We start from the raw sequence: 22,357 nt of genomic DNA on the forward strand, positions 1-22,357 counted from the left end.
GGGAGGCGGAGGTTGCAGTGAGCCTAGATCGCACCACTGCACTCCAGGCTAGGCAACAGAGCAAGACTCCATCTCAAAAAAAAAAAAAAAAAAAAGAAAGAAAGAAAAGAAAAAAGAAAAACCCCTAAAATCCGTGTAGAACCACAAGGAGCCAAATATCCAAAACAATCTTCAGAAAGAAAAACAAAACTAGAGGCCTCACACTTACTGACTTCAAAACATATTACATTCAAGGTTATTATTGATAGGGGAAGATTTACACCTATCATTGTATTGTTTGTTTTCTGGTTGTTTTGTATATTCTTCTTTTCTTCCTCTTTTATTGTTTATTTTTGCAGCTGGGTGGTTTTCTATAGTGATAACTCTATAGAGATAACAAGTGTTCGCAAGAATGTAAAGAAGGAAACCCTCATACACTGTACACTGTTGGCAGGAATGTAAATTACTGCAGCCATTATGGAAAACAGTATGGAGGTTCCTCAAAAAATAAAAATAGAACTACCATATGATCCAGCAATCCCATTGCTTGGCATATATTTAAAGGAATTGAAATCAGTATTTTGAAAAGATGTCTGCACTGCCATGTTCATTGCAGCATTATTCACAGTGGTCAAAATATGGAAATAATCTAAGAATCTGTTGATGGAAGAATTGATTTTAAATGTTTTGTATACACACACATGCACACACACGCATACACAGTTATGTGACACGTAATAATATTTTGATCAACAGCTGACTGAATATACAATGGGAGTCTCATAAGATCATAATGGAGCTGAAAAAGTCCTATCACCTAGTGACATCTTGATGATTCTAATCCTGTGTAGTTCTATGCTAAATTGAGGGTTTGTGTGTTAGTTTTTAACCAGAAGTTTTAAAATGTAAAAAAATAAAAATAGAAAAATGTTTATGGAATAAGGATATAAAGAAAATATTTTTGTATAGCTATAAAATGTGTTTGTGTTTTAAGCTAGGTGTTATTACAAAATAAAAAAATCTAAAAGTTTATAAGTAAAAAAGTTACAATACATTAAGGTCAATTTATTATTGAAGAAAGAAAAAATTGTTAAATAAATTTAGTGTAGCTCAAGTGTACATTATTTATAGAATCTACAGTAGTGTACAGGAATGTCCTAGGCCTTCACATTCACTCACCACTCACTCACTGACTAACCCAGAGCAACTTCCAGTCCTGCAAGCTCCATTCATGGTAAGTGCCCTATACAGGTGTACCACATTTTAATCGTTTATACTATATTTTTACTGTACATTTTCTAGGTTTAGATATGTTTAGATACACAAATACTTGCCATTGTGTTACAATTGCCTACAGTATTCAGTATAGCAACATGTCATACAGGTTTATAGCCTAGAAGCAATAGGCTATACACTACATAGTCTAGGTGTGTAGTAGACTATATCATAGAAGTTTGTGTAAGTACACTCTGTGATGTTCACACGATGATGAAATTGCCTAACAATGCATTTCTCAGCACGTATCCCCATCATTAAGTGATGCACAACTCTATATACACGTGTGTGTACCCCTTCGTTTAAAGAAGAAGGAAATCCTGACACTTTCGACAAAATGGACGAACTGGGAAGATATTATGCGAAATGAGATAAGCCAAAACCAGAAAGACAAATACTGCATTACTGCATGATCTCACTTATATGACTGGGGGGTGGAAAATGGGAATATGATGGTCAAATGGTACAAACCTTCACTTATAAAATCAATAAGTTCTGGGGATCCAATGTGCAGCATGGTGACTATAGTTAATAATGCTGTGTTTTATACTTGAAATTTGCTAAGACAGTAGATTTTATGTCTTCTCACCACACACATGCAAAAAATGGCAGCTGTGAGGTGACGGATGTGTTAATTAGCTGATTGTGGTTATCATTTTACACTGTATGCAAATATAAATCATTATATTGTACACCTTAAAAATATACAATTTTATTTTTCAAATATACCTCAATAAAGCTGGAAGAAATGCTCATTGACAGATTAATGAGTAAAGAAAAAATGTGTATTTTTATATGAAATTGAATATTATTCAGCCTTTAAAAAAGAGGAAATCCTGTCATATGAGATAACATGCATAAACCTGGAGGGCATTATGTTAAGTGAAATAAGGCAGTCACAGAAAGACAAATACTACATGATTTCACCTATATGAGGTATCTAAAATAGTCAAACTCATAGAAGCAGAAGGTAGAATAGTGGTCGCCACAGGCTGGGTGCGAGGCGAGAGTTCTTGTTCCATTTATATAGATTAAATTATGGAATATGAAGAAATTCTAGAGATTTGCTGTACAACAATGTACATAAAGTTATAAATAGTGTTCTGTACAATTAAAAATTTGGTATGAGAGTAGACTTCATGATATGTGTGTTTTTTTGTTCTGTTTTTTGTTTTGTTTTGTTTTTTGCTTTTACCACATACACAAAAAGAACAAATCTTGTCTTTTTCTAGAGCAAGGATATTTTTGTTTTTGTTTTTCAGATGGAGTGTCACTCTGTTGCCCAGGCTGGAGTGCAGTGGTGCAATCTCAGCTCACTGCAACCTCCACCTCCTGGGTTCAAGTGATTCTCCTGCCTCAGCCTCCCCAAGTAGCTGGAAGTACAGGCACATGCCACCACACCTGGCTAATTTTTGTATTTTTTTTTTTCCTGACCTCAGGTGATCCATCCGCCTCGGCCTCCCAAAGTGCTGGGATTACAGGCGTGAGTCACCACGCCAAGCCTAGAGCAAGGATTCTGAAGCTAGGGTCTATACGTCTCAGCCCAAACTGTATAGAGCATTGAGTGAACATGTGTAGCTTTCAGGGAGAGAGTGCATAAGGTTCTCTAGAATCTCAAAAGGTTCCTCTTTCAAAAAGGAGCTGGATTAGATCCCACCGGGGAGCAGAAAACAAAAATTAAAAAAACTGATAACGACAGCAAAAAAGCTAGAGGCACTGCGATGAGGAAAATTGTATTCAAATTTGAGTTTTAAAAAAAGATTCAACCAAGGAAGTTTTTTAAAAAAAAAGTTCAGAGAAGGACTCCTATTTCAATCTTCCTTCTTCTAAAAATGTAAACTTGTCAAAAGATTTTGAATGAATACAAGATTCCTGAGAGGAATGTTTAATGAGGTGGAAGTACCTAGCCTGGTTTTAATTTATCTGTCCCTGGTTGGCCTTTTGCCCATCTCCTGGGTCTACTCCTTTGTGGGTCTTTTGTTATCCTTCCCGACTTTTGAATATTAGCATAATATTTTAAACATTAGCATAATCCAGGATTCTACTTTCTGGGTGAGATTCTAATTTCTCTGGGTGAGATTATATACTACAAATAATGGCTTCAGTTATCATCCAAATGTATATTATCAATCACCACCCCTTCCTTGATATGCAGTTTCCTATTTCTACCTGCCTAGTGGACTTTCCACCTTTTCCCCACAGGCAATTTAACATACTTTAGAATGAATTTATCATCTGTCTGATGGCTCCAGCGTGTGCATGCACACTTCACACACACACACACACACACACACACACACACACACAGTAATATACCCCTCAAATGTTCTCCATTGCTTTATTTTTACTTGGTTCAACTCTATCATCAAGAGTTTGTTCGCACATATACTACGTTTAGGCACTTGCCAGGAAGTAGTCACAGAATTTGCAAACTGTAGAGGAACTTAAGAAATCAAGTCGCTCAACTCCTTCAGTTTACAGAGAGGGTGACATGCTTAATATCGCACAGTGAATTAATGGCAGAACTAGCTTAGAATCTAGGCATCTCAAATTCAACCCTGTACCCTTTCCACTATGCAATCATGCTCCCACTAACTGTATACTTCCAAAGAAGAATGAGATGCCTGCTAGCAGCACTGATTTTTATCAATAAAGAAGCAAGATAATCTAGTCACCTTATGTTCAAAATATCTACTACTTATGCACTGTTTGTACAAGAAGCTAGGTAATTTATGTTCTGCTGTAATGATGAAAAGGATAAATTGAAGAGTGCAACAAGACACCATTGTAGAGTAAGGCTTGGAATGAAAATAGATCAGTTAAAGGCTAGCTCAGTTCTTGCTTTCATAATAAGGTTGCGAGATGATTTTTACTTTTTCCTTACCAAAGCGTTTTCGTATGTATTATTTCATCTTAGTCTCTCAACAGGCCTGGGAGGTAGGAAAGTCAGGGCTTATTAGCTAAAGTTTACAGAGGAAGAACAGGAGACTGAAAAGAGTTAGCTCAGTGATTTGCCCAAGGTCACCCATCTAGTTAGTGACAAGACCAGGGCTCAGATGTGTGTCTACTGCTTCCAAATATCTTTCCTCTAGTCTAGACACATAATTCTAATAGTCCTTGAGTGATGACTATATATCCTGTGAACTGAACTTTACAGATATGCTGGGACTGAAACACGCTGGGTTCTACCAAGTGACATAGAAATATTATCCAAAAAAGAAAAAAATGCTTAGTTTCAAGGTGGGGCAGGGCAAATGAATGTTATAACATAGGTTAACACAAGTAAGAATCAACAAGCTGAGTTGCCATTTTATCAAATATTCTGCTTTCAAGTAAGGAAAATATAAAACAATAAACATGATCAAGACGGTCTTTGTAGGTATAAAAGCCTAAAAGATCGAGGATGGTTTCCCATGTGAATCATCTCTAAGGACTTTAAAAAGGCAGGCTATAAACACCTAAATTGCCATTTTATTAAAGAAAAGTTAGGGTAATATGCAGACAGTCCGGGGGGCTGAGAAAAAAGGATTGATGCAGGGGGGTGACTTTGAGAGACATTTCAGTGGCATGCTGCAGCACACCGCAGGCTGCAGTGTGTTGAAGAGGCAGTGACAGGTGAGGAAGTAGAAGTAGAGAGTGGAAACCTTGACCGCAGAAAGCTGGCTGTGAAGGAAGGGGCCGCAGTGTGTTTGTTGGCCATGAAGAAGAAGCTGCACAAGAACGGGGAAGAGACTGAACAGGCGAGACAGAGTGGGAACATCCTGTTGAGTCACAACTGAGTTGTCAACACTTTCTCCGCTAGTGCGAGGCCCTTTAAAAATTCACTGCCCGCATGTGGCTCCAGAGAAAACACCTCAAAGAGAGAAGATAACCTATCCAAGTGAAGGCAGAGAAATCAGCACAAGATTCAGTAACAAATTCGCTTTTCAGGACTATTATTGTGGCTGTTTGGTCTGTTATAAAAGCGCAGCTCAGAAATTACAAGGTCAAGCTCGAACAGATGTGCAGAGATGTTCTGGACCCAGTCTAAAAGCTGATTCTTCCCGAAGGCACAACATTATTAATTGGCCAGCTTATCAATGGATGTTCTTTCCTGTAGGTTTGTTTAGAGACAATACTGCTAGTCATAAAGTTTGCTGATTGCTGGCTTGCTCATCTCAGTGGGGCAAGTGCAAGGCCGTGCCAGGAACTCCAGATGACTGGAACATACACAAGCACAGTGCTACCCATAGACGCCAACACTGAGCCAGGGTGCGGGGAAGCCGGAGCAGGGGGCATCCTCAAAGTGCTTCTTTATTTAAACTATGCTCTGGGGCAAAGTTTCATAATGACCCCACACACCTAGCGCGTACACACAGAACAGCCTACACACACAGCCTCACTGTGTCCGCTGGCCTGCTTGCTTTGCTTTCCACCCCTCTAGGCAAGGTCCACAAAATTAGCAGCCTTTTAACCCTCCCAGATCTCCGTTCTCGGGACCTTCAGAAGAAAAAGGCAGTCAGAGAAACATGAACGCGCTAATCAGGAAACCAGCGTTTCAGCCCACTCAGCCACGCGGGCCGTCCACACTAACGACTTTCACCTCCCCTCGCCTGGACTGGCTGGAGGGGCGGGGAACCCGGCAGTAAAGAGGAGGACCAAAGAGGGGCCCTGCTTGAATGAAACAATGTAACAATTGATGTGAGGCCTCGCCTCGCTCCCACTCCCCAGCGATCCTATAGGCGAGGTCCCAGTGACTGCCCCTCCCCATTGCTCCGTTTTCTTGTCCATTACGCGCTATCCCTCCGCCTCTCCTTCTTTCTTTTCTTTTCTTTTTTTCCCTTCTCCTTTTCCCCCCTCTCTCCCCCTTTCTCCAGCTCCGTGTCATTTCCTCCTTGCGCTCGCTCGCTGCCTGAGCGTCTCCAGCCGGGAGAGTAGGCGGAGCAGGGCGGTGCGGGGTGGCGTAGAGCTGGAGGGCGATGGTGGCGGAGCTGCTGGGGGCGGAGGCAACGTAGCCCCCTCGGAAAAGGAGCCCGGCGGCGCCTGAGCCCAGCCCAGGATGGAGAACCGGCCTGGGTCCTTCCAGTACGTCCCTGTGCAGCTGCAAGGGGGGGCACCCTGGGGCTTCACCCTTAAGGGGGGTCTGGAACACTGCGAGCCGCTCACAGTGTCTAAGGTAAGAACTGGCGGCTCCTGTCCTAACGGCGCCCAACTTTGAATGGAGAAGCGGGTGCGAAGGCTGCCGCTGAACGGGGCCCTCAGGCCAACTTTGAAACTTAGGGCTAGGAGTGAAAGCCCCTCTGAACGGCACGGAGGGGTCTTGCCACCAGTCCAGGTGCAGACATCCCCTAAGGGTGGCTGGAACACGAGCTGGGAGCACAACTGGCCCCCAGCTAGAGCCTTGCGCGCAGACACACTCGCGAGGGCGCTGGGGCAGCCCTTGCTCCCCCACGTCGGGGCGGCTACTCTCCTCAGTTTGGGCTGGAGGAAGTGGAGGCCATTGGGGATTTCTCCTTGGAGGCCCCTGCGTCCCTACGGGACAGTGAAGGACTGAAGGGACAGTCATCGCAGCTTGGCAGCTCTCTTGGCAGTGTTGGCCCCTCCATCGACGGGCGGGCCGTCCCTTCCAGGCAGGTTGCAGGGCTAGGGGCCGGTGTGGGAACGGAGATGAGGCATTGGTGGCTTTTGCCAGCCTCACTTCCCACGGCCGACGCGCACAGATCCATTCAGCTCTTGGGGCGTTGTTGCCGCCGGTTCGGCTCGGCCTCTCCCTCCCTCCAGAGTCCTGCCCCAGCGCCGGCGAGATTTCCTGCACGTTGAGAAGTGTGGAGGAAACTTTTGCGCCATGGAGCGCAGCTGTGCTGGAGCTGCTGCTGCTGCTGCTGCCGCCGCCGCCGCCGCCACCGCCGCCGCCGCCGCCGCCAGGGTTTGTTTGTTTTAGGAGTCTGTGATCTGCTGGAAGCCAAGTTGCAGCTGAGGACAGGAGAGAGGAGCTCTCCTGAGTGCTCCAGAACCCCCAAAGCGAGCCTCCCCCGTAGGGGTGAGGGCGAGGGGAAGGGGCAGCTGGAGCTGTTACCAGGAAGAGTGACTTGTGGAACGACTCACCTTGAGGTGCCAGATTGCCAAGTGAACGGACTTCACGAACTTTATTCCACTTTTTTGTTGTTGTTTCTCTTAAATCCTCAAATCCGTAAAGCCCTCCCCCTTCCAACCCGCTTAAATGGCAGTTGAAGTTGTAGATGTGGGTTCAGGCTGGAGATAGAAAGATGTGTCTTTTCAGCAGGGAACAAATATCACTTTTTTTTTTTTTTGCTGGGGGGTGGGGGTGGGGTTCAACATTGGTCACATCTCAGCAGAGGATTCAGCAAATGTATCCCGCAACACACACCCACAATAACCTGTGCGGCATTTTGAGGCATTTGCCTTGCATTGGAGCCGCTGGTTGACTTCCAGTGTATGGGATCCTTCAGGCCTTGGGGCCCACACTCTTAGGAACCCTGGAGTGTTGCCATGGGTGTACCAATCAGATTGAGGAGTCTGAGGTATGCTGAGGCAACATTTTGGGGGGCTGGCAGGGACCCCTCTGATCATTAGCCTCCCCAAACTAGCCCAGATCTTCATCTAGCACCCTTTCCCCCATACTTGTCATGTACTTTAACCAGCCTGAGGTGCCTTTGTCATCCACCGTCACAACCCCTTCTGAGGCAGTCTCCCTCCAGTGTTCTCTGGAGAAAGTTATATGCTTTTTTTTTTTTTTTTTAACAAAAGCACTCAACTCCTTTGGTGAGGGGAATCCTGGCCTTCAGGAATTTCTTCTAATCAAGCTCCTCCTCTCCCCCCTCTTTCCACCAAGGTCACAATGGGATATGCAGCCCTCCATGGTCTGGCAGTTCCTCCCTTTCTTTTTCTCCTCACACCGCCCACAGAATTTCCACAGTCTGCCTAGACAACCTGCCTTGGAGAGGTCATTTTTCAGCTCTGTCCAGAGCTGACCCATCTTGAGAAGCACCCCAGAGAGTGCTTGCTGCTGTGGTCCTGGATTATTTTGTGAGCCAGTGAGAGCATGGCAGGGGGTGTTACTAAGTATGGGGCATCCAGCAATTTGTGGTCTGGCTGGGGGATTATTTGAGGGTAGATGAGGGTTTCCTTGGCCAAGCTGTAGAGGAAGTGCTCCGTGTGTTGAGAGGCAGGGTGCCTTGTAATGATTCCCTTTCCACTGAATGTACAGTTGACCCCTATTATATGAAGGCTCATTATGACATGCATTTATTTAGATATGCAAGGGGTAAAATGATTTCTCCCATTCCTCCTAAATAGCCTAGTTCTTTACAGTAAAAGTCAGTTATAACTGGGTTGGCCTCAACAGTGTAAAAAGGGACCATAGTATTTTTTAAGCACAGTGATTGACTGTATTGTGTTTTTCTTGACAAGACACTGTTTTGGCATATTTCATTAATTCTCTCTTCATTTTTCAAACTTAATTTTACTTCCTTTTATGATTCAGAACAAAATAGTTTTCTCCTTGAAAACAGCCTTCTTAGTCTGTACAAACTGATTGGGATGGGTGGAAGGGAATAGAAAGATAATTGGGTTGGCAGATTAAAAACTTGGGTTCTAATCCTTTTTCTGCCACTCTTTATTTCTGGAATCCTAGGTATATCACTTGCCCTACCTGGGTCTAGGCATCTCCATGTCTAAAGTGACATTCAAGTGGGTGGTCTTTAAATGATACTATGACAATCTAGTAGCCATTTTTTTGTTTGTTTTTGAGACAGGGTCTCACTCTGTGGCTCAGGCTGGAGTACAATGGTGCCAGCTCAGCTCACTGCAACCTGTGCCTCCCAGGCTCAAGCAGTCCTTCCACCTCAGCCTTCCAAGTAGCTGGGACTACAGGCACACGCCACCACGCTTGGCTAATTTTTTGTATTTTTGGTAGAGATGGGGTTTAACAATGTTGTCCAGGCTGGTCTCGAACTCCTTCAAGCAATCTGCCCACCTCAGCCTCCCAAAGTGCTGGGATTACATGCATGAGCCACCAAGTGCCTGACCAAATAGCCAATCTTTTATGCTGGCTCTGGCTCTCCTCAGAAGTGTTGCTGCAGAGTGAGGAAAATGAAACTTTGCTTCATTTGCATACAGTGTTACTATTTACAATGTGCTTCCTCATCCTTTATTTCATTACTCTTGCAGCCACACTGTGAGGCAGTCAGGAAAGATTGTGGAGAAACTGATGGAAAAACTGAGACTGATGTATTCAGTGGCTTACCTATGTCTATCATATGGAGAGTCAATGGCAGTCCTACTAAGAGAGTTTCCGATTCCTCTGCTAGTACTGTGGTTTGCGAAGGAGTACAGGGCAATAACTTTCAGGGATGTATCTCATCTTATTAGCCTCCTAATGCGGTGTCCCTTTCCTTGCCAGCCTGTAATTCCACACTAAGTGAGGATTGGGTTGTACGTACACTCTGATGGTGTCTGAGTTCAGAGTAGGAAAGGACTATTTTGATGACTCCAAATCACTTGTGATGATCTCAGGTCAGGGAGAGACAGAGGTAAGGTGCAGGAACCATGGTGGAAAATGGCAGAGAACCTCCTTTGCAGAAAAAAAAACCAGAAACGGTTTGCATCAGGGATGGTGTGGCATACATGCTCAGAGATATCTTATGGCACAAGTGGAGATATCTGGGGAGTGGGGGAATTTGCAAAAGTAGTAATTAGTGGGAGAAGAGGGCATGCATTGTGAAAGTCTAGTTCATAGTTGTCATGGGAGACCCTTTGGACCAGGAAATGATCAAGTTGGGGAAATCATCAATTCCTGCTGGTTCCTACGATTTCCTTGAATATGGGGAATTCAACTGCCTGATTTATGGACACTTGTATAGTCTCTCCCTGACAGTCAAGTGGCAAAGAAAGAGAAAATTTTTTAATAACTGTTGCTGGATGTGGTGTCTTGCACCTGTAGTCCCAGCTACTCAGGAGGCTTAGGTAGGAGGAATCCCTGGAGCCCAGAAATTCCAGGCTGTAGTGTACCATAATTGGGCAACATAGTGTGACCCCACCTCTAAAAAATAAAATTCTATTGATTATCCTAAATAATAAGGGATAGTTTATGATGTTTCCCTATATTGTGGTGTTTCGAGTGAGATCATGGTAACAACTAAAAGATACATGACCGCTAAAGGAATATAGGGTCCATGACATTGGCATTATTGATTCCTTTGGTTAACATGTTACAGTACCTCATTGACCCAGGAGTACTGTCTGGATGGAATGGGGATAATTAGATGTGTTTGATGATATGTAGGCTCATGCTACATATTTTCCCTTTCCTTGGCTCATTTATGGTAGATGTTTCTATCTGGCATAGTGAAGCAAGGGGGACTAGTTACTGCCCTGGAACAAAACAGGGTGGGATAGGGGAGTAGCCTGGAGGAGAAAGAAGCTTTACCCCCATCCACTTGATGTGCTGTGATATTGCTTTATAATTTTACCCTCTCTAGACCCAAATCACTATTTGCAGAGTGGAGGCTAGGCTTAACTGCCCCATCTCTATTATCACAGATGATGTGACAATGAATTAAGCAAACTAATACTGTTTGCTGTCCTTAGCCTAGGACAGTGGCAGGGTGTGCTCATTAAGTTGTTTTAGTCTGTATCCCATTCCTAGTCTGACCTTATTTCTAGAAGCACACAGAGAGGAAGTTGAGACTTCAAGAGGATCTGGATAAACTCAGATTGAGGTTGTCTTGTGGCTGGAAGTAAATGTGGCTGTGATTTTGAATTCTTGTTGGGTGCAGAGGTGGTATTATATGAACAATGAGAGTTCCTGTGAAATCTTTTGAGCTGTGTTACAGATCAGTGCGTGGCACTCACAAGGGACCTACTTTGTAGGGTATGCGTCTTTGGAGCTTAGCTCAGCCTGGTTACCTACATGAATCCCCTCCTCATTTCTGCCTCTAGAATCACCAAAGATGTCCACTACCTCAGTTTCCCAGCTGCTGCCCTATCCCAGAAAGTAGAGGGCATTTTGAGGCATGGATTAGAAATCCATCAGAGAGATACAAAAAAGGTTGGAGGGAGGTGGAGCAAGAAGGGTGAGTGGTATAGCTGATAACCCTTGGCTGAGCTTTGAGTCGATACTACTTTTGGCCCTGCTGAGTTCTCATAATACACCTGGTACCCCATTGAGAGCCACATGTATGCTTGCTGAAGTTAAAAAAGGTCAAGCCTATTAGAGGATTTTCCCTCTCCAGAACCTCACACAAAGAAAATAATTCAACTCCAGCTGGAAGACACTTGAACATTGTCCCTTAAAAAATTAAAATGATTTCCCCCCTTGCCCTCCCCAACCCCCTCCCCAGGAATTTCTTTAAAGAAAAAAGAGAGACTCAGATTTGAGATTGGAGGTTATGGATGATTATCTGGAGGGAACATCATGGCTTTTATAGCTAGGCTTCTTTAGAACTAGGGGAAAAAAGATGCTGACCCATCTGAGAAAAGTTAATGAAGAACAGCAGGGATTATGGGAAGAGCTGCTCTCACTGCCTGCCCCTCTACCCCTCAAGCACCAAGGGGCAGACTTAACTCGGGGCTCCCAGACTAATTCTGTTCTTGGTAGAGACCTGGAGTCAAGGAATCTCAGAGTGAGGACAGCCTTTTAGAAGTCACCTAGTCTAATCTTAACCATTTCATGAGCCTCCTGTGCAGTGCCCCTGAGCTTGTTCTACAGTAGTCACAGGAGAGTTCATTCCCTTCTAAGCCTATCCATTCCGTTGTTGAAAAGTTTTGACTGTGGACAGCTTTTCCTTTGTTAAGCTGCAATCATTTTCCTTTTAGCTATCATCTATGGGTCCTAGCTATATCCTCTGGATAGCATCACACAGAACAAGGGTGCTTCCTCTGTCTTGGGACAGCCCTTGGGATACCTGAAGGCAACTATTATATCATCTTGTTTCACTTTTCTAGGAGAGCCCTTGCTCTTTCAGCTTTTCCTTATGGGATGTAGGTTCCAGCCTCTCCTCCTGTTTCCTCCTCCCACTCATGATGCACTTCAGCTTGTCCATGTTCCTCTTAAGTTATGGATCCCACAGCTGAAGAGTGTAACTGAGGAGAATCTGACCACAGATGAGTATGAACATTCTTTTAAAAAAAATCCAGCTGAAGATCACTTTGGCTGTTTCTGGTGACCATGTCATACCAAGGCCCAGTGTCACAATGTTTTAGTGGAAGTAGCTGTGCTGCTATTAAGCCATACCTGCCTAAGGTCTCTATGAAGGCATCTGGGACAGCCACATAATAGATTTGGGAGGGACACATTTCATGTCCTACTATTTATTTAGAATTCCCTCTGCCCCTAGCCCTGGCCAGCCTTGGTAAAGGCATTGTAGGGGAGATGAGAGAGAAGACATAAGCCCTGACTTCAAGGAACATATATGTTTAAACAAAGAGATTATTAAGTTACAGAGAAGGAATTTGTGTAATAGAAGAAGGAAATGGCATTCAATGAATAGTGTCAAAGTCAGAATTCCAGATCTATTTTATTTCCTTTTTACCTCTCTGAACTTAATTTCTTCCCCTTCTGGAAAGAATAGTTGTCTCTAAGATGGAAGATGCTAACCATATGTACCATACACTTTTCAATTTATAGAGCCCCTATATAGGAATATAGAGACAGCAGTCTCTGTCCCTATCCACTGTCAGGTACTTATTTCCCTGCATGCTGCCACTGACACTGATTGGAAAAGCCTCTGCTGTTGCTGCCATCCTTCAGCTCTGGGTTCTTCTGTCTGTACCTGGAATACACACACGAGTGACTCCTGCTGGAGGTCTTGCATCCACAGCCTCTTTCTCCCCATCTCTCCACATTTACCAGTTGTCATCTGAGCTGGAAAAATATCTTTCCTTACTACTAAAGCCTTGATCAGGGAGTGGACTGGAGTGCGGTTTAATCTATATTATTACTGAAGGGTAAGGGGTCTAAGGAAGAGAGTGTAGAGGTCTAGGAAACATGTCTTCACTGACACAATGTTATTTATAATGGTTACGTTCAGAACAGTTCTGGAGAAGCCTATTTAATCCATAGTGTATCATTGATTAAATTACACAACCTAACTATCATTTATAATGTCCTATCTGCAGGAAACAGAATTCAAAGCTCCAAGCTGCTTATTTATAGAAGGTATTCTTGGGAACCAATGCATTCATTAGTTAGGAACAAAAAGTGCTCTAGATAGCTCTGTTACACAGTTCTGGGGGAGTTTGGGATTCTACTACCATTAGTGCCCAAGGTGTTCATACCTTTGATGCTGGGACCAGATGTATGTACATGGTTACATTTCCCTCTGAAACTGAATTCCGGGTTACTCTGAGACTTATCTTGTAATCAGCAAGTAACCTTTTTATATTGGTTATGTCAGTATCAAGAGCACTTTCACTCAGCTTCTATGAAGCCAAAATTGTGTCTCCTGGTGCTCCCTGAAATACTCCCTTCACACATAATTCAATAAAATCATTAATGAATAAGTTGAGTTACTATTTTTTCTGGCTAAAGATTGTGTTCCAAGGACTGGGAAGGGGTAGAGGTTTGTCTCCTTATACCTCTTTGCCCCATCCAGTACAAATAGGCCAAGTGGAAACATTGTCTTATGCATTAGTGTTGCAACGGATGATCCATTCTTCCTCACATCACACTGGCAAGTTTACTTGGTCAGATAGCCATCCTGACCAGGCACTAAAGTTGCAAAAGTCAAGATGACTCGATCTCTCAAAGTGAACTCTAACCTCTCCCCTTTGACTTCACTTCCACTTCCTCCTCTTTCACTGTGAGTCTATGACTGTACCATATCACAACACAAGTACTGCCTAATAGCAACAGAGACACATTTTTCATGCATCTAGGCTGTCCTTCTTTTATGTCAAGTCTTTGGTTCCCATCCCCCACCCAAGAGCACCAGTTACTTGAGGCCTACCTTTTGGACTGCCTCATTCAAGTGCCATTGCCCCTTTGTTCATTCATTGACTGCCCTGCCCTCTGTCCAAAACCCAACTTTTTTCTTTTTTGGTCACAGTGAGCCCTTCTAGTCTGCTGTACCAGCTTTTTCCCTCTTGGCTCAGCCATGCTTCCAGTGGTGGGGGTAGGGAGGAGGGAGAGAGAAGCTCACAGAGTTGAGGTTGATAGGTTTGAAAACACTCAGCAAATCATGACAGAATCAGAGGGAAATTTCCTCACACTGCATCTCTCTCTATTCTTTTTCAGTGATGGACAGACTCTTTGTCACATTCTTTATATTCTTTTATCAACTTGCTGAACAATCATGGCATGTTATTCTGGCTCGCCACACCCTCCTATTTCTTCTCATACCCTCCATGGGACAAGTTCTTGCTTTACTGAAGGGTTGCTAAGGACCCCAGGATCCTTACTTGGTCTAGGCTGTGGAAGTGTGAAGGCTGACTGACAGCAGGCAGCTCTTGGAGTGCATTGCTTTTCTCCACACTCCTACTTCCTATCTTTCTAGAAGTGGCTGTTTCCTGGTATGTTCTCAGGGAGGACATGGTCTGTTAACTTTCACTCAAGTCTTTTAATGTTACATCTGTGAGGAATGCAGGAGGTGGGACTAATTTGACAGGATCAAGGGTTAACCCAGTTACGAACAGCCCCTTTGTGGTATCTTCTGTCCCCCACCCTAATGCCACTCAACAGTTTCCTAGCTGTATGGTCTTCTCTCTTTCTTCCTTAGCCTCTGGCAGGGAAGTTTTCAATGGTTCTCCTATACTGCCTTTCACGGTCCATAAGAAACTGATTTTTCTTTTGGGGGAAGGGGTTGGAGGTGAGATGAGGTAGAGCTAGAAGTAAAGCTGGTTTGACTAGTTATTCTGGAAAGGAGTTAGAGTCTCATGGCTGTAGCCCCATCTTTACTTATGAGAGGATGACAAGCTAAAGCCTTGTCTTTGTTGGGCCGCCTTGCTGTTTTCCATTTCTTTTTGTTTGTGTTTGATATAAGTAAAAGCCACCCTGAAAACTTCTACAGGTAGGCGGCTTTGGATGGCATCTTACTCTGACTGAGAGTGTGAGTGATGACATCTTGAAGCTTCAGGGGGTGAGTAGCAGGCTTGACTCTCACATTCTTTAGAGGACTTGACAGAGTTTGGAGCTCTGTATTAACTTAAATTGGCAATCAGGAAGGATCAAGACAACAAGCAAAAGTAGACCAGGCAAGGATCTGGATACTTCAGTTGTGTGGCTGTGCCTCACTGAGTTCAGCAACCTCTTGAACCCAAAGGTGGTCAAAGCCTAGACATGGTGGGATCGCAGAGGTAGCGGACTGCTGTATAGCAAATACTGCTATTTTCTAGGTGTTTTACATGTATTTTCATTTAACTTTTACAGTGACTTTTTGAGGCCAGATATTAGAGTTTCCATTGTGCAGATGAAGAACTGAGGCTCAGGAGAAGTTAAGTAAAAGACTCTAAGTCATATCCTAAGTGGGACAGCTGACATTCAACTTTACTTCTGTCCAACTTCAAATCCCATGGTCTTTCTAAAATAGCGTGTTTACACAGGTGAAAGACAGAGAAATAAAAGAGAATTGGATAAGAATGAGGGGTTAGGGGAGGGAGGGAGGGAAATGAGGGAAATGAAATTTGATGCAGAAACTGATAATATTATGAGTATCTGCTCCTCAGAGGTCAGGGTCAAAGGAAGGTCTTTGTTTTGTTTTAAATCTCAAATCAGGGTAAGGGGACTGGGTCAGTATTCAGAAAGCCTAAAGTTTAGTCCTAACTCTGCCACTCATCATTTGTGTGACCCTAGGAAGTCATTTTCCTCTCTGTATCTCAATTGCTGTATTTGCAAAATGAGAGTAATACAACCTGCACTGTTGTCCAGTAGGGAGATTCATTTTATCATGTATTTCATATTATTATTAGCAGTATATGTGATTTAAGAAAGCAAGCAAGCGCATTCCACAGGTGTCCCTTATTAAACAGGAATTCTCTTAAGAAAATTTTGAGCCTAAAAATTGAAGTGTATGAAGTTACCTAATCATTGGGAGTTGTGTGAAAAGGCAGGGCACCTTTAGTGTAATGTCTGCTACTGTGAGAAGTTGGAAGACCAGACATGATTTCTGCTAATGTCTGAACAGCCAGCACTTTGAAAGGCTAACATCCTAAGAGTTCTAATCAACCAACCAACCAGTCAATGCAGATTTGTTGAGCACTTTGTAAAGTGCCTAACCCTAAACTAGAGAATACAAGAATTAGCCACCATAGAATACCTGGTCCCTGGATTCTCAAAAGAGATGACAGTTTTGTTGAAGAGCTGCATTACGACAAGCCCAGGAAACAAAAAGCTTTAAGTACTGAAACTGTGGGGTAGGATCTAAGAGCAGCATTTATTCAGTGGGAAGATATTTCATTGTGGGCTGATGTAGCTGGGTGTTTTGTGGAAAAAGGAAGAATTGGAGCTAGGCCTTGAGGGATAATACAGGATTTAGGTAGGTAGGCCTGGGAGGAAGAAGGACATTGATTCCAGTTAGTGCAAGCCCTGCATGTCCTAAAGACACAGACAGAAGACTGAGACCAGTTTGTTCACTCCACAGTGTGTTGACTAACAGAATAAGGGCAGAGCATGTAGTGTTTGTTCATTTATCCACTGATTAATTCATTAATCAAATTTTATTGAGTGCCTGTTCGAGGAGCTGAGCCTTCCTATGGCCAATGAAACTAGCACAGAGCTCCATAGATGTCACTTTTATTTGTTTTCTAACAAATACTTTATAGTACATATTCTGGGCACTAGTTTTCTAACTTAACACATGTTAACTCTTCTATTTTATTTTATTTTATTTTATTTTTGAGACGGAGTCTCACTCTGTTGCCAGGCTGGAGTGCAGTGGCATGATCTCGGCTCACTGCAACCTCCGCCTCCCGGGTTCAAGCGATTCTCCTACCTCAGCCTCCCAAGTAGCTGGGACTACAGGCGCGTGCCACTACACCTGGCTAATTTTTGTATTTTTAGTAGAGGTGGGGTTTCACCATGTTAGCTAATTTATTAACTACATTTTACACATGAGGAAATTGAAGAAAGATTAAGTAACTTGCCCAATGTCATATTGCTTGTGTGGATGGCTACATAAGTGAGTCGGTGGAGATCTTCTTGATTCTTGCAGAGTAATGGGATATAAAGGTGAGTGGATTTGAGCCAGGTATTCTGGATACCCCAGAAAACTGGGCTATAGAATGGATGCACGTTGGAAGTAGGTAGCCATTTTGTTGTTTGGATATCAGTGTATTAAGAATAAGGCACCTAGTCTACGGTCATACCCCCTGAACGTGCCCGATCTCATCTGATCTCAGAAGAATAAAGCACCTAGCACAGTACCAGTCACATAATTGCTTCCATGAGGAAAGACCTGAACTGAACAATAGATAGGTAAGGGCATTTTGAAGGAATCAGCCATCTTGGCAATTTGCTGACTTGTCATACATTAGTGAGTTGCCAGAGGTTAGTGATAATGCATACCATTGAAGAAATGAAGAAGAGGTAGGAGTCAGGGATTAATCTAATATTTAAAATCTAGAAGGCTCTGAGAGATGATGGGAATTGGGAAGACCAATCAGGTTTAGTTTGGTTTTGGATCTTCTGAGACTGAAGTGTCTGTAGGCCAATCAAGAAGTCCCTAGGCAGTTGGGGAACATGTTTCTTTAAGGCCACTGATCAGTTAAAACAACAAAACATTATTTTAGAAACATAATGATCAGCACAGACAATTTACTAATCGACTGGTTGTTGTGGAAACGAGTTAATTGCCAATCTTATGCCCCAAAGGCAGTAGAACAGACCTGCATTGTTATTTAATGGGCTTTCCTGGCCATAGCTTTGTCTCGCTATCTCCTCCAATCTGTGGGATGCCTTGTTAACTGAGGTGTTACTGGCTGAAGTTCATTTTGTATAACTTAGAACTTGAAGTGATACGAAAGTCCAAATAGCAAACAAACAAACAAAATAGAAGAAGCTGTCAAAAGGCCAAACTTCAGACTGGAATGTTAAAATGGTTTGGTGCTGTTAAAAAACATCAGTTAACTTGCCAAGATGTTTAAGGACTGTTTTCTCTATATGAAAACCAAAATATGGTGGCTTGGTAAGGCAAACCTCAAAGCACTAGTTTCAAGTCTGTGTTGCATTCTTGTTGTTAGCAGTTTTATAATCTCCCCATAGTGTAGTATTATTAATCCATAGATATCATTGTTAATGTTCTACAGTAGTATTGGTTCTTAAATTTGACTTTTTAAAAGCATTGTTAAATTTTCAAGAGTGATTTCATTGCCTACAGTGGTGTCTTAACCACACTAAAATAAAGGGTAAATAGAGATCTACTTCACAAATTCATTTGTTGCAAATGTTGTTGGGAAATATTGCTTTATTATTAAGAGACTTTTGCAAGTTGGCGTGATTATCTGACCCCAAACCCTGGCACTGCTGTCCTTTATACTTACATGAAATTCCCAGGAAAGATTCCTTTTATGTGCAGATAGACTTGCCAATATTAGGACCAATCCAGTCCTCCCCGCACCCCCTTTATCCTTCTTGGATTGCCTTTCCGTTGCCACTTTTATGCACCTGGTTTTCTACATGGTGAAGAACTGAAAATCTGAATGTTGTAAAGATGCTTATGCCGTGGAACCCAGTCTAAATTAACTCCTTCCCTACCTTCTTGTAGACTAAACTCACTTCTTGCTAAAAGGCTAATGACCACATGAGTTCCTTTACCTAGCTCCTCTCTCTGACAAGATGAAATAGCTTGTAATTTATATTTGAAATTGATTTGAATCTGTAGCTGCTGGGGAGATTTTTGTGTAAAAAATTGCCCAAGTGCTCTGGTTTTCACAAGTGTCTGCTTGCTAACTTCCCTCTGTTGCGTGAGCCCTGGTGGGAGGGTAATACTCTCCTTTTCTAGAAGTAAGGGGCTCAAGATGTAATTTGCATGTTTTTCCCATACCTTAGGCTGAGTAAATGCGCAGTGTTCTGAAACCTGTCCAGACCTTGCACATACTATATCTGCTTAAAAAGGGTTTTGGCTCTTAGCCCTTCTCAGCTGCATTAGGGTTCAGGTTACATCCCTCTCCCCATCTAGCCACTAATAAAAGCCAAAATAATTAAGGATCAGGGAGAGTTAATTCCCAGGTGGGGCCCTTCCATCTCCCATCCCTTAGGTTGGAGCCCTAATTTAAGGCTGAACTTTAGTCTAAGTCTATAAGTGACAGTGATCTGGAACAGGCCCCAGAAAAGCACTTGACAATCAGGTTTTGCCCCATGCTGGCAGTACATTCTCTCTCTCTCTCTCTCTCTCTCTCTGTCTCTCTCTCTCTCTCTCCCCCTCTCTCCCCCCTCTCCCTTTCCCTCTCCCCTTCCCTCCCTTCCCCACCATGTTGGCATCTTAGGGGAGACCAGTGACCCCAGGGATCAAGCCACCTGATTGTGTTGCAGCAATGGAAATAATGCATCATACTTCCCTTTCATCTAAACTGGGAGATTCAGATGTAGCTTCTGTTTTTTTTCAAGCCCTTGACCCAACTTCAATACAACATTAGGAGTCTTATTCAGAATAAGAAACGTCATTGATATATCTCTCAACTCAAAAGAGTTGCATAGTAATGAGCTCTGAGATAGTGAGCTCAGATGGGAAAGGGCAGCTTTGAAGGAGGATCTTGCAAGAGCTGGCACAGGCAGGAAGAAGCCTCATTCTGGAACAACTACACTACTGCAGTGGCCTCCTCAATGGTTTCTTTCCCTTTGATCATCCCCTCCTCCCTCTCTTAAAATTATTTAATGGTTCCCTGCTGTCTGTAGAATAGAGCCCAAACTACTTTTGCCTGGTGTTACAGACCATTCTCCATCTGGCTGTAGTCTTAGCAATCCTTCCAGGCCCCAGGTTTTCAGGCAGAATGGTTGTCTCTCTGTTCCCCAAACCCACCTGGGAAATTCTGGCCTCCAATTTTCTCATCATGATGTTCTTTCCAGTGGCTAGACTTCACACTGCATCCTTGGAAGGACTTTTCACTTCTCTGGCCCTTTCCATAGGACCTAACCTTCAAGCCCTACCTCTAAGCCTCTAGGGCATCATCTCTGATTGCTCCTGGGTGGAAGCAATCAGAAACTCCCCTTTGAAATGCCAGAGTTCTGATTTTCCAGTAGCCATCTTTGGGTACTTTGGCTGTCTTATGTTTGGTTTGCTGGATCAAGATCTCCTAGACGACAATGGCTGTATCTTCTATATATTTTCCATCATCAGCACAGAGTAGACTCTCCAGCATGGTTTGCTGGTTTAGATAATATGTAAGAAGAGTCAAGCAAAAATTTTTTACTCAGTGATTGGTAATCTTTCCCCTTTCCACTTCCAAGCCTAAATTAGAGAATATGACTAGATGATCTGGACACACTGCCCAAGTTTCCCAAACTTTGTGTGACACCCCACCTAAGTGGGGTGAGCCTTGAATGACACACACATGTGAACTAGAGGCAGAGGGAACACTTAGAAGAAAATATTGGTGGGGACAGAAGTTGAGAAGGATCCCAGAGGCAACCCAGGATGAGAAGGAGCAATAGAGAATGGGGTTGGCTACCTGCTTGTCCCCGGGGTGCCTGAAGTTTGGTTTGTAACAGTTGAATTTCATGCTGCTGCTGCAGTTCTGTGTGTAAGCTGTGTTCCGAGGATTGCATGTGGGAGAGGCCAGCTGGCTGATGATTGCAGCATTTCCCATGCTGTTGGGACGCGTTGCTGTGAGACTCTTAAAACAACAGCCATCCCACTTGTTGCTATGTGTTTAAGGTGAGTGTAGTGTGTGTCTTCTGCCCGACTCAAGTGTTTCACTGCTTTAGCTGAGAGGCAGTAGCTTTGGGTGAACACATTCTGTGTGTTTATGTGTGAATGTGTATGTGTGTGTTTTCACTTTTTCTTAAGCAAGCTCTAACGTGTTGTGTCTGACTGGCCTTGGATGTGAGTCACTGTCTGGTATTTATACCCAGTGTCTTAAGTGTCCTTATTATTTGACCATGACATTGCTATTCTCCCTATTTTACTCAAAGCTGAGAATGCTGAGAAGGGCCAAAGGGAACTCACTCTGTCTTCCTTCCAAATGGGGTCTGATCTCATTGGTGGTTAACTGTCTCTGTGGCAGTCAATTAGGTTATGTAAGGGCACTAAAGGGAACAGGTTGAAATTCACAGTAGTAGTACAGTTTAAAAGACACACTATAGGGCTTCTCTTAGTTTGTTCCTGTCCAGGGTACTGCTGGAGAGTTCACCCACTGGAATGACTTTAGGAACAGGCCTCAAAAGGGGCCCTAGGAAGTGCTTGTCCTTATCACGATCACAATAAGTATGAAAGGAGTACAAACAAACTGAGAAAGCCTTAGAGAGGAGATGATCCAGCCTTTGCAGGCATTGGTGAGAGAAGCAGATAATGTTAGCTTCCTCCTTACTGTTGTTTGTATTAAGTCCTTCCAAGATTGAAAATTTTGTCTTAGAAGCAGGCTCATAGAGTGTGGGAATGGTAAACCCCATCAGAGGCACTGTTGTTATCAAAGGGACAGAGCCTCAGATAGGAAGGACATGGCTGCTAGCATGGTCATTTGGAGGCCAGGCAGCCAGTAAATCATTTGAGAATGAATTAACGGTTCAAAGGGCAGGAGGGAATTCTTTGGGTGACCTCATAGGTGCTTGAAAAATCAAAGGGATAGCTGGTGTGCTTTTATGTTTTCAGGCCTGGTTCGGAGGGTCAAGGGAATGGAAAAGCACAGTAGAAAATTGGCATTGCTGTTTTCATGTGCTTGGGAACCCTAACTCCAGGCTGGTGATGGTCAGAGTTACCATTAATTAAATGTGTATTTTCTTCTGCGAATTTTATATGCATATTCTCTAATCTTCTCATCTCTACTTACTGTAAATTAAGTAGTAATATTCCTGTTTTACAGATGAAATAATGAGGTTCAGAGGGACAAAGTAATGTTCTCCAAGAAACCAAGCCAGTAAGTGGTAGAGCTATGATTTGAACCCAGCTCTACCTGACCCCAAATCCTATGCTTGTCCCACTATACCTTAAAATTTTACTTCAGCCCCGAAGCCCCT

At 43.3% G+C, this 22,357-nt stretch overlaps 1 protein-coding gene across 1 annotated transcript in view; it reads left to right on the forward strand.

Annotated features, from left to right (window-relative positions):
• Positions 1-6,266: 6,266 nt before the first annotated feature.
• Positions 6,267-22,357, forward strand: part of SHROOM4 (shroom family member 4) — a 235,813-nt gene continuing 219,722 nt past the window's right edge. Inside the window, exon 1 of the mRNA XM_011946638.1 lies at positions 6,267-6,409. Within this exon, the coding sequence (XP_011802028.1) occupies positions 6,293-6,409 (117 nt within the window). The 5' untranslated portion in view covers positions 6,267-6,292. The remainder of the gene's footprint in view (positions 6,410-22,357) is intronic.

The sequence above is a fragment of the Colobus angolensis genome, unplaced genomic scaffold, assembly GCF_000951035.1.
Source record: "Colobus angolensis palliatus isolate OR3802 unplaced genomic scaffold, Cang.pa_1.0 Scaffold252, whole genome shotgun sequence".
Taxonomy (NCBI): domain Eukaryota; kingdom Metazoa; phylum Chordata; class Mammalia; order Primates; family Cercopithecidae; genus Colobus; species Colobus angolensis.